Here is a 16,243-nt window from a genome sequence, read left to right as displayed (position 1 = left end):
AAAAAAAAAAAAAAGGCAAATAAAACACACCTTAATGAACCTAACTTTAAAGCATGTATATAAAACTTTAATTCTCAAAGCAGTCCAGCAAAATGTAAAACAAAAGATATTAAACCTAAAGCACAATACTGTACCTTAGTCACCCTAGAAACCAGCTATACTCATTAAACCAATACTTACAGAAAGCCCACTTAAAGAAACGCGGAGCCCACCCCCACTCCATACCTGCTTCCCACTTCTCCCCTGCCCCACCCTGAGACACAAGAGGCCCAGTCAGGAGACAAAAGAGGGTACACATACTGTGAAAATCTTTCTTTTATTACTGTCTCTTGTGGCAAAATAACATTTTATACAAATAAGTCACCTAGTTTACTTTGGACACAAAGACAATACAAACTGGAATGAGGATTTTAGGTGAAGGAGAAAGGGGAGGAAGGAAAGATCAGGTCATTCACGTTTCTTAAATTCTGTGAAAAATAGATTTACAGGGAAAAAAAATAGACTTTCACAAGTTCAATGACTTTACATGATCCTTTGTACAACAAGGGGTAGATCCACCTCTACCAGATCCTTCCTTTGCCTAAGATGCTCTGCAACAGACCGTGAGTAACATGATGATGAAATAATCAAGTTCCTACATCAGGCACAGCAAGCAGCACCTTCTGAATCAAGGGTCCTCACACACAGGCAGCAAATCTGTGCTGTGACTCTGAGGACTGTCCTGTTCCCCCAACCTCACTGATGTCAGAGTGACAACAGCCACAAGAAGGTGACTTTACAGAAGAAAAAAAAAAAAAAAAGAGTACACTGGGGGCCTACCAAGACACGCTAAGAGTCACCCAATGTGTGCATCAGACACAGCCTATTGAGTCCATTCCAGAAACGAGTTCCACTTCAACTAAAAAAAACAAGTCGAAGACCCCCAGCTTCTGCCAGATCACACATTTCCAGTCTCCGGATAGCCCCCACATCCCAGATCACCACCCCATTTGAGAATTGGATGCCCAAAGACTGTGAGTGTCTTCAGGAGTCCTGTGTGCCCCTGAAAACCACTTTCCTGCAAACCTGACATATGAGAATGGACGACCTACTTTATCCAAGAACTACTCTCAGTTATTTCCTCTGTATACTTTTAAAAACACAGAATGAGATAAACCAGGATCACCTTTGCAGAAGCTAAAAGGGCATCTTAGCTCAAAGGCTCCACAGGAAAAGAGAGGCGCTCTGCCAGGAGATTCCAGGGCCGGGGGACAGGAGCAAGAGAGGAGAGAAACGGGTGCAGGCGGCAGGCTCCCAGCACCAGCTGGGCCGCCAGTCTGCTGGAATGTGTCCCCTCCAGGAGCTGCCTCTCAGGTGCCAGCTTTGAACAGAGGGGCATGGTCTCCCCAGGCAGGTAGGTTTTTTCCCCCTACTGTATTACCCACAAGGTAACTGCTATGAACGCTCCAGATGCCTTCACAACATGGCCTTCTGATTCAACTTCTGATGAGTTCAGCTACTTTCAGAGAAAGTATGACTTCCAATTCTCCCCCAAGTTCAGGTACAAAAGCTTGAAATTTCAGACCCTGGTTGACACCCAAGTGGCAATGCTTCCCCAAATTTCCTGAGATGCTAGATACAAGAATCCAGAGAACCAAGTGCAGAACCCCAGGCCTTCAGGAGCAGAAGACGGCAAATCCCTAGACCGCTGGGCACAGGCTGAGCACTCGGCCTCAAGATGGTCCCCAGTGAGGCTCAGGCAAGCTCTGGGGAAGAGGATACAGCACTACTCAAGCCAGAAGGCCTGCTTCCTCTGCCCTCTGGCCCGCCTCCCAGATAAGGGACAGCCCACTAGCCTACAAGACTTGGTCTGCCCTGGGACATGTTCCAAAGACATGCTCTTGGAAGAGTTCTGGGCAGCTCCAGAAACCACGTCCTAGATAAAAATTCAATATCAAATAGTAGCAACTCTCTCCACTGGGCTTCTGTCACAGAGAAGCTCAATAAACACAAATCTGCTGGAGGAGCCCCAGTGAGAGAGAAGGTAAAGAGGCAGTGCTGATATCTGTCCGGCAGCATATGGGATGGAGCCATGCCTAAGGCACCAGGATGTGCAGCCGACTCCAGTTCCAGGATTCCCCCGGTCTGGGGATGAGTAACCTACCTTGCTGGAAGCCCGGGCTCTCCCGCCCTCAGGGGTCAGGTCCAGTGCCAGTGTACAGGGCTAAACAGGGTTTTCTCAGTGTTTCTCACTGAGAAACAACATTTGACACTGCCCAGACTCTGGCCTGGCACAGAGCACTGGACAAAGGTTCAAGGCCACCCATGCCTGAAAGTCCAAGCAGGGAGAAATACTGGTCAGGGAATGCAGTCGGGGGGGGGGGGGGTTCTGTGGCAAAGCACTGGCCCTTCTCCCCCTGGCCCCACCCGGCCTTTCTCTCAAGCACCTAGGGAGATGGCTCTGCGGTCACAGACACGACATACCTGAGCCCTTCCTACCATGACCTATTAGTGCTAAATCTTGGCAACAATTTTATCAAATGGTCAGGAATTTGGGCTGTGCACCCATATCCACCAACACAGTCAGGCAACTGTAGGGAGCTAAGCTGAGGGGTCTATCCAGTAAGGGGCTGAGGGATGTGCAAGGAAGTGTGTTTGAGGACACAGCTCCCTGACAGGCCGTCTCAGCTGCTCTCCCTCTTTCACAATACCCTAAATCCCTCCAGCTGGCAGTGTGAGAGAAGAGAACATGCACGACTTAGGTCTGACCTGCCAGGATGGTTCCTGGAACAACTTCAGTACAAAAGCAGATAGGGCCAGGTTAGCCCCAGGAGCCTGATGAATACAATCAGAAGTCCAGCCGCACATCACATACGCAAGGAACAGCCCTGACATTCTATAAAACCTCCCCCAAAGAAGCCTGGAAATAAAATACCAAAATACAATGAGACCTGCCCTGGCCTCCAGAGATACTACAGTTCTAAGAGCAAAACTGCTACATTCTATTTCAGGAGAGACGCCAGGAGAAGCAGAGCAAGCTCATCTTTCCTCCAGAAGGAGAACAGGAAGGCACTGGCAGGCTGAAACCTCAGCAGAGCCCAGGGAGCACCAGCTGAGGATCCTGGAAGTCAGAGAAGCGGCCTCTGTGGCCAGGGCTCCATCACTTTGGCAGCCTTGCCCGTCTAATGCCTCGACTCCCACACCACTCCTTCCCTCTACCCCCTCGGGCTTCTCTCCAGCCAGTTTAGGACTAAGCACAGGCTGAGGTCAGAGGGTGCTGATGGCAACCTCGCAGGTAAGGCGGGTGGGTCTCAGCTCCTCACAGTGTCCCCAAGACCCAGGCTCGCCAGCACAATCAGGAGGAGCCATGAGGGCATGAAAATAAACTTCCTTTTTTAATCTGGATTCCAGGAGTCTTATCCTAAGTTTTACCATAGTACCTCTGCAACCTAAGGGGCAGGGGAAAAGGGAAGAAAAGAACTGGGGAAGGAAACACAGCACTGCTTGGCATCTCTTTTGGAGCACAAGAAACTGCCATCCCAGCCTCGGCACCCTGGGGCCAGGTCTAGGTGTGTGTCGACAGCAGCTTCAACCACCTCTGGGTGCCAGGGATTCGGGCCACAGCAAAGCACCTCCCCGTCTGCTCCTGCTGAAGCTACTGGCCTCCGTTATAGGCATAGTCAGCCTTGTTGTGCATTATCAGCTTGTTGTCGACAAAGTAGAAGCTGTCAGAACGGGTCTCATAGGGATTTTCAATCATCAGACGAACTGCAAGTCGGGAAAAGGGAAAAAGCAAAGACTTATGTGTGAGTCTGCCCTGTGGACTGGATGGGAAAAAAACTCAACACCCCTTCTAAAATTCTTAATCCGGCCTTCCTGAAAATGTGAGTATACATCAGAATGAGGTCAGGGAGCCAGGGCCTTGAGAGCTGGGGAGAACTGGGGACCACAGAGGCCCCAAACTGACCATGCTATCCACTTCAACAGAAGGATGCCACCCGCTCTGTGACCTGACCTAAGTGGCCGTCAGCAGCCTGGTGCTCACCCACTTGCCAACATGCACCACAGCAGCCTGTTTACTCAGTAGTCTGCTCCCCACCTCCAGACATTCTGGTCTAAACTCAGAGAGCTGTGCCTTGCTGCACCTGCTTCCCATGGACACAGGGCCAGAGGGCTTCTCCAGGGATGATCAGGTATTAACTTACAAAGGAGCCAGCAAAAGGTAAGCTTGTCTTGGGATCCAGATTGAAACTTCTGTTCAGGCAGTTGCCCCGACCTCTTTAACCATGACTGGAGAGTCAAGAGAACTGAGAGTCACTACCTCTGGTCAGTTCTCAGTTAATGATTACATGCTGCTGGGGAGTTCACGCCATGGCTCGGTGGTTAACGAATCCAACTACGAACCATGAGGTTGCAAGTTCGATCCCTGGTCTCGCCCTCAGTGAGTTAAGGATCCAGCATTGCCATGAGCTGTGGCGTAGGTTGCAGACTTGGCTCGGATCTGGCGTTGCTGTGGCTCTGGCGTAGGCCGGTGGCTACAGCTCCAATTAGACCCCTAGCCTGGGAACCTCCGAATGCCGCTGGTACGGCCCTAGAAAAGACAAAATTAAAAAAAAAAAAAAAAAAAAAAAAAAAAAAAAGATTACATGCTGTGTCCTCCGGAGGAAATGCTATTGCTGACCACACTTCTCAAAAGGTGAACTGATAGTTTTCAGTCCTTTGAACCTACCCAGACCAAAGTTATTTAGCTTCTATCTGGAGTACTGACCCCCACACTCTTTTAGCTTATTTGGTTTCAAGAAGAAAAGTTATATGGGTTTAGATAAAAATTTAAAATCAGAGTTCCTGTTGTGGCTCGTCAGGTTATAAACCTGACTGGTATCCATGAGGATTTGGGTTCGATCCTTGGCCTTGCTCAGTGGGTATAAGGATCCAATGTTGCCATGACCTGTAGCGTAGGCTGCAGACACAGCTTGGTCCCACGTGGCTGTGCTGTGGGCCAGCAGCTGTAGCTCTGATTCAATGCTTAGCCTGGGAACTTCCATATGCACACAAGAACACTTGTCAGAAAATTTTAAGGACTTGGGATTCTGAGAAAATTGGAGTATGTAGACACTTCCCCATAATCCAACTAAACTCCGCCACTATTCTCAGGAGTCCACTCACATGCTCATTGCTCTGGAACAAATTTCCCTAATCACACATGGGAGGTGCCAATGTGAGAGCCAGACCAAAACCATGAGAACCGAGAAAGTTGTCTTCTATCATTAAATCCATATGGAAAAAAAAAAAAAAAAGGTGTTCCTCTGTGGCTCAGCAGGTTCAGGATCTGGTGTTGTTGCTGCTGAGGCTCAGATTCCATCCCTGGCCCACCAGGAATTTCCACATGGCATGGGTGCAGCCAAAAAACAAGTCCAACTCCTCCTCTACACAACCTTTCCCCTCTGGTGCCTTCCCCAGTTCTCCTCAGAGCTAGAGAATCCCTCTTCCTAAAACACTGCTTCCATCAAGTCACTCCTTCTGCTCCAAAACCTCTAACAGCTTTCTATTTCCTGCTGGATCTATTCTAACAGTTTATCTAATTAACCTTCTACTTGCAGGAAATCTGAAAGAGGTGGTCCTCAGACCTAGAATTCTGCTTGGCCCACAGTTGCACATGTAGTTCTGATTAAGGAAAAAGCAAAGGACTAGCAGAGTGTAGAGCAGGAGCGGTGACTAGAACACAGGGAATCTGTGACTGACAGCGGGCAGCAAGGCACCCAGGGATTATCAGGGGCCTCCTCTTATCCCCCACAGCCACTCCCTCCCCACAGTAAGCATCTAAAAAGGCTGGCCTGTGTTATTAAAGCCTTCCGTGCTCCCATGCAGGCAGTCAGGGTTTCAAACATGAGACAGGAGCAACAGGAAACCTGAGGCCAAATGACTAGAGACGCCTCAGGTCACTATTTCCCTCCTCTGCAAAATGAGGCCATTGGACCAGACGGATTTCAAGGTCTGTTCTTCTAGCCCAAAGAATCTAGAATGCTGTAAAAGGGGATACATACTGACATCCTCAGAAAGCTGGGGGAACTCATAGATGTGTTCACACGTGTTCCTACTGCTGGGGATGCAGAAGCCAAAATCAAAATCAAAGTTTTTCAGCAGGCGTTCCCGGAAATAGTGCCGTTCAATCATCCGGAAGTTTGACACAGGTTTGTCTCCCACCGTGAACTCCACCCTGGGAAATAAATCTCTGTGAGCCCAACTTTGCCTCCTCCCTCCTCTAAAGCCAAACCCAAACCCACCTGAGGAAGATTCTTCCCTGTGAAGAAGATAGCTCTCCCCTCAGGAAATGCTAGTACTCACGTGGCCCCGACGGTCCGAAGGCGGAGAAATGCCGGTGTGAACTGATAGCGGACAAAGCGGCCTGCACTGACATCCACATCTCCACCTGCCTCCTCCTCCTCCTCCTCCTCCTGGTCTGAAAGAGCACAGGAAGCTGGGTGCACCATCTCCGCAGACAGCACAACCAAGCAGCAGTATCAACACTGACAGATACCGACAGCAGGGTGGCCCAGACTCACTGTGCACCTGCCGTGATGCCAAGCCCTGGGCTAAATGCCTCACAGAAACCTCACAGTAACACTGTAGGTGTTGTCTCCATCTCATCTCCATTTCTCACTCCCAGAAGCTCAAGCTTGGAGAAGTGAGCTAACACATCCAAAGTCCCCGAAATATAGGCAGACCTTGGGGATATTGCCCTTTTGGTTCCAGACGACCACCATAAAGCAAGTCACAAGAATTTTTTGGTTTCCCAGAGCATATAAAAATTCTTTTTACACTACTGAATGTGCAATAGCATTATGTCTAAAAAACACTAGGCATTCCCTGGTGGCACAGTGGGTTAAGGACCCAGTGTTGTCGCCGCTATGGCTCAAGATCAGTCTTCAACCAGGGAACTTCTGCATGCCATGGATATGGCAGAAAAAATGTTTTTTAATTGTTTCCTTTTTTTTTTTTTGGCCATACCCATTGTCTGTGGAAGTTCCCAGGCCAGGGATCAAACCCATGTCAGCAGCAACCCGAGCCACTGCAGTGACAACACTGGATTCCCCATCCTACTGATCTGCAAAAGAACTCCAAAAATTTTCTTAATAAATTTTAAAAGAGGGAGTTCCCAGTGTGGCTCAGTGGGTTAAGGACCCATCATAGCGTCTGTGAAGATGCAAGGATCCCTGGCCTTGATCAGTGGGCTAAGGATCCAGTGTTGCCGCAAGCTATGGCATGGGTTGCAGATGTGGCTTGGATCTGTTGTTGCTATGGCTGTGGTATAGGCCGGCACCTGCAGTTCTGATTTGACCCCTAGCCCAGGAACTTCCACATGCTGCATGTGCAGCTGTAAAAAAGAAAAAAAAAACTGAAAAACAATGTACATGACTTAATTCAAAAATAATGCTGCTGCATTCAATATCCTGTAGTAAACCATAAAAAAACAAAAAAAGTGCAACTGGATCACTTTGCATACACCAGAAACTAATACAACATTATTAATCAACTATATTCCAATAAAATTTTTTTTTCTTTTTTTGTCTTTTTAGAGCTGCACCTGTGGCACATGGAAATCCCCAGGCTAAGGGTCCAATTGGAGCTGTAGCCACCAGCCTACACCACAGCCACAGCAATGTGGGATCCGAGCTGCCTCTGCGACCTATACCACAGCGTATGGCAACACCAGATCCTCAACCCACTGTGCAAGGCAAAAAAAAATTTTAATGCTGTTGAAAAAAATGGAGCCAATAAACTTATTCAATGAAAAGTTGCCACAAACCTTCGGTTTGTAAAAAAAAAAAGAAAAAGAAAAAAATAAGTATCTGTGAAGCATGGTAAAGCAAAGCACAATAAAATGAGGTGTGCCTTTACTAGATGGAGTGAGAAGGGATGTAAATCCAAGTCTATCAGACTCAAGGGATGTGAATCCAAGTCTATGAGACTCTATCAGACTTTTTTTTTTCTTTTTAGGGACTCACCTATGGCATATGGAGGTTCCCAGGCAGGCTAGGGGTCAAATCTGAGCTACAGCTTCCAGCCTATGTCACAGCCACAGTAACTCAGGATCCAAGCCAAGCCTGTGACCTATACCAGAGCTCGAGGCAGTACTGGATCCCTGACACACTGAGTGAGGCCAGGGATTTAATCCCCATCCTCATGGATACTAGTTGGATTCGTTTCCACTGTATCACAACAGGAACTCTGAGTCCTATTCTTAAGCACTGAGCTATTTGCCTTTTATGTCATTGGCAGGGACCAAGGGGGTCAGGGGAGGGCCTTGGGTTGAATCTTAATGGTGAAGCCTGAAACACAAGTAGGGTACTAGGCCCCTGATGTGGTCTGTGTTATACAGACTAGATCTGCTGCTGACCAAGCTAAGGTGCTTACCTCTAACCAAAAGAATCAGACTACCAAAATTGAAGATAATCAAAAGGCACCTTCAAAGAATGCAAAAATTTCGGACAAGTAGCCAAGACAGACTCCTAGAAATAATTTTTCTCTGTTTTTTTGTTTTGTTTTGTTTTTTGCTTTTTAGGCCCGCACCCTCGGCATATGGAAGTTCCCAAGCTAGGAGCTGAATCAGAGCTACAGCTGCCGGCCTATGCCACAGCCATAGCAACACTGGATCTGAGCCACATCTGTGACCTACACCACAGCTCATGGCAATGCCGGATCCTTAACCCACTGCGAAAGACCAGGGATCGAACCCGCATCCTCATGGATCCTAGTTGGGTTTGTTGACACTAAGCCATGAAGGGAATTCCTTTTTTTTTTTTTGTCTTTTCTAGAGCCACTTCCCACGGCATATAGAGGTTCCCAGGCTAGGGGTCTAATTGGAGCTGTAGCCACTGGCCTACGCCACAGGAACGCAGGATCTAAGCCACGTCTGCGACCTACACCACAGCTCATGGCAATGCCGGATCCTTAACCCACTGAGCAAGGCCAGGGATCGAACCCACAACCTCATGGTTCCTAGTCGGACTCCTTAACCACTGTGCCACGACGGGAACTCTAGGGAACTCCTAATTTTGCTCTTTAAATGGAAGACACTGGAGTTCCTGTAGTGGCACAGCAGAAATGAAACCAACTAGGAACTATGAGGTTGCGGGTTCGATCCCTGGCCTCGCTCAGTGGATTAAGGATCTGGCATTGCCGTGAGCTGTGGTATAGGTCACAGATGCAGCTGGGATCTGACATTGCTGTGGTTGTAGTGTAGGCCGATTAGACCGTAGCCTGGGAACCTCCATATGCCACAGGTGCGGCCCTAATAAGACAAAAAGCAAAATGAATGAATGAATACATAAATAAATAAATGGAAGACACTGACCTATATCCTTGGGGTACTGCACTGCCTTGGACTAAGGTCTATTCCAGGCCGTACCAGGCCCAACACTCCAGCCACCTGGGAAAGGGGGAAGCAGCTGGGCCATGAACCAATGTGTGGGACTTGAGTAAGGGTCCACAGGGGTAACAATGGGCTCTGGTCTAGTCCATCCCATAACCAGAACCCAGGAATGAAAAATTGTAAATGCATCAGAAAACCATTCTGATGTGAACAAGGAGTTAGCGCCCTCTTTAGTGGCCACCCAGGGTCCAGAAAGGATATTTTGAACAGGTCTAGGCTGAACAAAGATGCAACACAAGAGGAGTCTTTTTTTAGCATCAAACATCTTTGCTTGTGACAAGCCCGAGAGCACCTGGCAGCCAGACTGAGTAGGGTTCAAAGCCAAAGATTCTAGACCCCTGGCTCCCACAATGGGATTCAAAAGGAATCAGACAAATCTCCTCAAGAATTTGAACTCATCAGAACAAGTGCTGCAGGAGGGCAGTGATTCAGTGTGAGTGTATTTTTAGTAAATCGAGCTCCTTAAAGGTAAAGACTGGATGGAATTAAAAGTCATTAACAGGAGTTCCGTCATGGCGCAGTGATTGGTGAATCCGACTAGGGGCCATGAGGTTGCGGGTTTGATCCCTGGCCTCACTCGGTGGGTTGAGGATCCGGTGTTGCTGTAGGCTGTGGTGTTGGTCTCGAATGCGGCTCGGATCCTACGTTGCTGTGGCTCTGGCGTAGGCCAGCGTCTGCAGCTCTGAATGGACCCCTGGCCTGGGAACCTCCATGTGCTGTGGGAGCGGCCCCAGAGAAGGCAAAAAAAATTTTTTTAAATAAAAAAAATAAAAGTCATTAACAGACCATGGATGATACTCTGCAGGATTATCTGGGCTTGTGTTCTAAGAACTAACTCCAGGGGGTGCTCCATCTCCAATGATGAGCTCCAACCTACATGTGGTCCCCTGGCCAGAAATGAATCACCCTGGAACTGCATCACAAGCACAGGAAGTGTCCATTCAAGCTAACATAAGGAGTCCTAAGTAGATGAGTTCACAGGTCTGGGCCTCTGTTCATCCAGAAAAATGGTGTTGATTAAATTCCAAACTAGGACTTACTGGGAAACCTGAGACATTATTTAAAGGAAAGAGCATGAGAAGACACTGCCTCATGATCTGGACTACAAGCCTTATCACCCTTCCAGAGTGTCCCTGGGACTCAAGGCTCAGGTAGGCTCGCCTCATTGAGTTTAGTTTCAAGGATTCCTTCCCTGAAAGGTGATATGGTAAAAGGAAAGAGCACAGGACCTTAGGAAAGTCACTTGGAAATTCTCGATCTCAATCTGTAAAATGAGGCCAAATGACTCCTCACAGAGGTGTGAGGATTACATGAGCTGATGTAAAGAGAAAGATGTGGAAGGCAGTAACCAGCAGAGTATACTCAACAAACAGCAGCCTCTCAACACAGCTTCAAGCCAGAATGCCCTCAGGCCAGATTTCAGGATGAGGCACTGGGAGTGGGATTCGGGGACACAGGATGCAAAGGCACACAGAAATCCAAGCCACAAAGATCTTCCACTCCAACAGTCAAGTGACCACTACCATCCTGAGGCCTACCTGAAACACAAGGTTTGGCAATCTCAAAAAGCACTGTCCCTGTCTCCAAATCTCGAATTTTGAAGCGGGTGAAATCAATACCGTAGACGTTGTCTTCAGGTTTGCATAAATAATCTGAAAATGAGAATGAGAGATCAATGCTGTTAAATAATCATCCAAAACGATCCTACCATTTCTTTCTCAAGTTTTTAAGCAAACTCAGGGTTTTTTCTTACACAATTTACTTTAAAATACACCCCGAAGCTGCTTCTTAAGTTATAAACAAAAGTTGTGTGGAGAGAATTAGGGAATTCAAGAGAGAAAAAAAAGTGCATGGACTTGGTGTAGATGAAAGATTATGGTAACATTTTAGAAAGAGGGATTGTAAAAGGGGATTCCTTTGGAAACACTTCAAAAATGGCCTTCAAACCTTTCATGGTCTATCAACTTGGATGTCACAACGAGGTAGAATTTTTTGGGAAATCCAGTTAAAACATTTATCCTGGTCTAACAGCTAATATAGTGCATGTTTGTTGACTGTGTCACAAAGCGGAGATACGCAAACTTTTTCTATAAAGGGCCAGATCATGAATAATTTAGCTTTGAGCTCACAATCACTATCCCAACTACTCAACCGCGTGACTATAGCAGCCACAAACACACAAATCAATCAGCATGGTTGTATTCCATTAAACTATGGACACTGAAGAATTTTACATACCCATGTTTCCCAAGATACGTTTTTTCCAACCATTTAAAAAGGTAAAAACCATTCTTAGCTTGTAGGCTGCACAAAATCAGGTGGTAGGCCATACCTACACAGGTGGCAAGACAGATGTGATGGGCAGAGGTGGGTGCAAGAGGCCAAAGTGAGGTAGAGCCTACAACAACCTGATCAGCTAATCGATACAGTACTGATCATAGCAAATGTCATTGCTTTCTTTCTGCTATGACTCCTGAGGGTATCTTCTCCACAACTCACTCTGACACTTTATCTTATATTGCCTGCTTATGTTAGTTGTTTCATGTTTTACTTTTTTTTGGGGGGGGGTCTTTTTAGGGCTGCACCTGTGGCATATGGAGGTTCCCAGGCTAGGGGTCGAATCGGAGCTATAGCCACTGGCCTACGTCACAGTCACAGCAACGCCAGATCTAAACTATGTCTGTGACCTACACCACAGCTCATGGCAACACTGGATCCTTAACCCACTGAGCAAGGCCAGGGACCAAACTGTGTCCTCATGGATGCTAGTGAGATTTATTTCCGCTGAGCCACCATGGGAACTCCTGTTTCATGTTTTACAAACTCTCTCTCCAATAAGATGACAAACTTGAGAGCCACTGATTATTCTGTAACTCCCCAAAGTGCTGAAGTTGGCTCTGCATCTTTAAAGGGTACTCAATAAATAACCTGCTAAATAGAACAGACTTTAAGAAGAGTAATAAAGGAGTTCCTTTTATGGCTCAGTAGTTTAACCAACCCGACTAGGATCCATGAGGATGCAGGTTCAATCCCTGACCTCACTCAGTGGGTTAAGGATCTGGCATTGCTGTGAGCTGTGGTGAAGGTTGCAGATACGGCTTGGAGTTGCTGTGGCTGTGACGTAGGCCAGCAGCTACAGCTCTAATTTGACCCCTAGCCTGGGAACCTCCATATGCCATGGGTGAGGCCCTAAAATAGCAAAAGAAAAAAAAAAAAGTAACAAAATCCAGAGGTCACCAAGCTGACTTGTGACTTTCTCCAATAAGCTTCTGAGGTGGGTTTGAGCAATAAGACCAATCTCAAGTTCCTTTTTAGGACCTGAGTGCCCCCCACCCCCACCCCACCCCTGCCAGAATGCTGCTTAGGGTCAGACATTAAGGTGGCCTATTGCAACAGGACTGAAGGTGTCTCTGGAGTGCTGGTACTAAAGTTCGATCCCTGGCCTGGTACAACGGGTTAAGGATCCAGCGTAGCTGCAGCTGCAGCATAGGTCACAACTGTGTGGCCTGGGAACTCCATATGCCAAGGAGAGGTGGGGGGCGGGGGTGGGTGAATAGTGGCCTAGTTCACCTTTGATATCAGGGGAAAGCATGAGGTAAGAAAGGTGAGGTGATGAGCATTTCAGAGACTTCAGAGCCCCAAATGAAAACTGGGTCAGAACAGAAGCAGCTTCTTCACAATGTGTCAATGAAACAGAATAGCAAGACCTTCTAAAGATATATTCAGGGATGCAAAGGACAGTCCCAACCCATGTAGTGATGGAAAATGGAGGTAACGAACATATCTAAAATCAATTAAAACTAGTTTAGGAGATGGGAATTCCCTTTCATCCAGGCTGGACCAAGGCCCAGCTCCCCAAACTGCCATCCTCAAATCACTGGCGTGGCCTCTGGCTCCCTGAGGTACACCTGAGCGCCCCTGGCCTGTGGACTAAAGCAACTCAGCAAATGACAGGACGGCAGCCATAATCCATCAAGGAAGCACTAGTGCTTCAGGGCTATAAGTCTGGAGGAGAGGGTGGATGGGCTGGGCAAACAGGGTCTAACCAACCGACTGCAAACTCTTTTAGGGAGAAAGAGTAGCAAGAGAAAAGGCATCCAAGTCAGGGCTTGACCTGGAAGAGAACAGAAAAAGAGAGGAGAGCCAGGACAGAAGGTGGGTTATATATTTCTTCCCTTCTACCAATGAAAAGGTGTAGGATGGTTGCATTTTATTCAAGAAACACATTTCCGACATCCTGACATCTTAATTTACTAGAATAAGTGTCAAAAGCAGGATTCACATTTTGGATTTTGTAAGTAAACTGAAACTTTATTTTATGCGGCAGTTTTAAATTTGCATGAAATGCCACAGCAATATATTTGAGGAAGGAAGAACCCATCTGCACACAAAGGGGCAACGCTTGGGACGCAAAGAGGTAGGGGGCCAAAGGCAGGCTGGAAAGGAGGGAGGGGCTGTCAGGGGCCCGGAGTGGAGAGAAAGGTAGAGAAAGCAGGTAGGGGTCTGGACTGGCAGAGGGCTGCAGAAGCTGGCAGCAGTCAGGTTGAGGCGGACTAGCTGAACAGGAACTTCACTGATAGCTGGGGGACAGGGGCGCACCTACCAGGGTCAGGAAGCTAAGGGGGCTCCCTACCCAAACAGATCCAGCTGAGGGGCCGGCCACGGGGAAGCCTGGCATGGCGGGACTCGGGGGAGAACAAGCTCAAGGAAAACCCCTCCCAATCAGGTCTAGTTGAGGGTGGGCAGCGAAGACCCAGCCGGGCGGAGCAGTGGGCAGCGCGGCCTGGCCGGTCGGGGGCGCTTGGGTGGACCCCCGGCGGCTGGGCGAGCGGCCAGCGGCCGGCTCCGCCGAAGCCTACAAGGGGCCCGGGGCCTGACACGAGGGGAGGGCGCGGCCGGCCCTGCACTCACTCTCGGTGACCCGGCTGAGGCGCAGGACGTGGTCGGGCCGGATGGTGTCCAGAGCCAGCAGCTCCTGCTCCGTGACCACAGCCCCGATGCCGTCGTCGGCCGCGTGGTGGGGTGCCTGCCGCCGCGCCTTGAGCCGATTCAGGACGCCGCCGCCCGCCTTCTTTTTCTCTTCCTTGCCAGCCACTAGCCCCCCGGGCCCAGCCGCGGACCCCACGGCCGCAGCCTTCGAGTATGACCCACTCATCGCTCCGCCGCCAAGATGGCCGCCACCTCCGCAGCGCCGTAACTATGGAGAGCGGGGGCGGGGCGGGGCCGGGGGCGGGGCCGGGGCGGGGTCTGCGGGCGGTGTCGCCACCGCCTTCTCGCCCGCGTTGGTCAAGCCAGGTGGCTGGTACCTTAGTACTCCAGATCTCCTCGAATGTTTAAAAAAGTATTTCGTACAGTCAAATGACTTTCCGTCATATAAGATGTAAACATGGCATCTTGAGAAAGTGTTTGTTCATCTGTAGCCTAGAAGGTAAGTTGACAGTGCTTGCTATGCAAAGGCAGCTTTCCAACGAGATTGCCATTCCTAAACGCTGCTGTGCCAGGCTTTGGGCTAGACACTGGTCTGGGCTGCAGGGAATATAAGAATAGGAGAGAGGGCAAGGCTTGGGTCCGCCTTGTTCATCACTGTATTTGGGTAGTCTAGCTAATGCCTGACACATGGTAAGTGCTCAATAACGATTAAATGAATGTGTGAAGGAAGACCTGTACATCGCTTCACTATGGAGCTCCCACTTTGTTGGGAAAGGCTGCAAAGTACATAATTCATCAGATGCCCCTTCCTCTTGACCAGCCCAGTAAGTATGAATGAACCAGAGGCCAAACCAGACTGCTAATTGCTGCAGCAGAGGTGCTGCCAAAGTACACAGGAGGGGTCTGGGGCATGAAGGAAAGCTTCAGGGCTGACATCTGCACCTGAGCCTTGAAAATTAACCATGATTTCAACAACTGGAGGAGGTGAGTGGGAGGAGGGAGGACACTGCCCTCTTACACCCCAAGTGGCTCCTTCTCTAGAGATTCTGGATCCATACTCTTCTGTGTGGGAGGCCTGGGCCTCGCTGATGCAAAGTGTGTCTGCTAGGTCACCCTCAGCCAGTCTCAGGCCAAAGTGAAACCCCACCCTCTTCCCTGGGTCAGCCTCAAAGGCTTGATTTGTGCAGGCCTTGCTGGGTCCCTCTCACCCGATATGAGGGGTTTGGGAGGGGCTGACAGGCCTCGCCTTGTTCCTGGACAAAATCCAATCCTGACTCCATCTCAGTCGCCTAGCCTGGTGGTACAGTATGTGAGCAAGTTCCTATCTAATTGCTGACCTGACTTTGAGAGATTACCACCCGGGTGGGATTTCTCAAACAGTTCAGGGAAATTTGAAGATGTGTACAAAGAATTAAAGTCCTACCCTTTGCAGACAATTCTTTTTAAACTATTCAGCAATGAGTGGTTACTGAAGAATTTCCAGAACCCTTAATATTCTACTTGATTGTTAATGTCCAAGGTAGGGGTGAGGGGTTAGCATGAAGCCATTTCCTACAATCTCTTGCTCACTGAACCTTTGTTCTCAGACCACCAGGACTAGAGTTACCTGAACCCCACCTTTTCTCTTTTTAGGGATGATAAGAAACGTTTTGATCCCTTTACCTGGAATTCCACATAGCCTACATGTATGCACAAAGATGTTTGCTATAGGACCACATGTTTGCTATAGGACCATTATGGCCATTCGTAATGTTGAAAACTTACAATAAATTACAGTTGCATTCATTTATGTTATGCAGCTGTTACAAGGAATGAGCTTGATCTCTATGTATTAGTATGGAGAGATCTCAAAGATAGATTAAGTGGGGGGGAACAAGGCACATAATCCCATTTGTTCAAAAT

The 16,243-nt window shown here is 48.4% G+C and overlaps 1 protein-coding gene across 4 annotated transcripts; it reads right to left on the bottom strand.

The window, feature by feature from the left end:
• Positions 1-297: 297 nt before the first annotated feature.
• Positions 298-14,591, bottom strand: UNC119B (unc-119 lipid binding chaperone B). Of its 4 annotated transcripts, none has more exons than XR_014826956.1 (5): positions 14,324-14,591; positions 10,951-11,064; positions 6,325-6,439; positions 5,011-6,196; positions 298-4,539 (listed from the first exon to the last, which is right to left on the bottom strand). XR_014826956.1 is itself a non-coding variant. In XM_003132916.7 (5 exons), exons 1-5 carry the CDS (start codon positions 14,565-14,567, stop codon positions 3,635-3,637), a joined length of 759 nt encoding a protein of 252 aa, XP_003132964.1. In that variant the 5' UTR covers positions 14,568-14,591; the 3' UTR covers positions 298-3,634. The 4 variants fall into 4 exon arrangements, 2 of the variants coding, with proteins under 2 accessions (XP_003132964.1, XP_084851763.1); XM_003132916.7 differs by having other exon boundaries at positions 298-3,747; positions 6,024-6,196; XM_084995637.1 differs by lacking the exon at positions 5,011-6,196 and having other exon boundaries at positions 298-3,747.
• Between the last annotated feature and the right edge of the window lie 1,652 nt (positions 14,592-16,243).

The sequence above is a fragment of the Sus scrofa genome, chromosome 14 (genome assembly GCF_054392235.1).
Source record: "Sus scrofa isolate SSC_HxYL_T2T_F1_AM1 chromosome 14, Sscrofa_HxYL_maternal_Yorkshire_Landrace_v2.0, whole genome shotgun sequence".
Lineage (NCBI taxonomy): Eukaryota > Metazoa > Chordata > Mammalia > Artiodactyla > Suidae > Sus > Sus scrofa.
The sequence above is the reverse complement of the archived record's forward strand: the minus strand, read 5'-3'. Positions and strand labels throughout refer to the sequence as shown.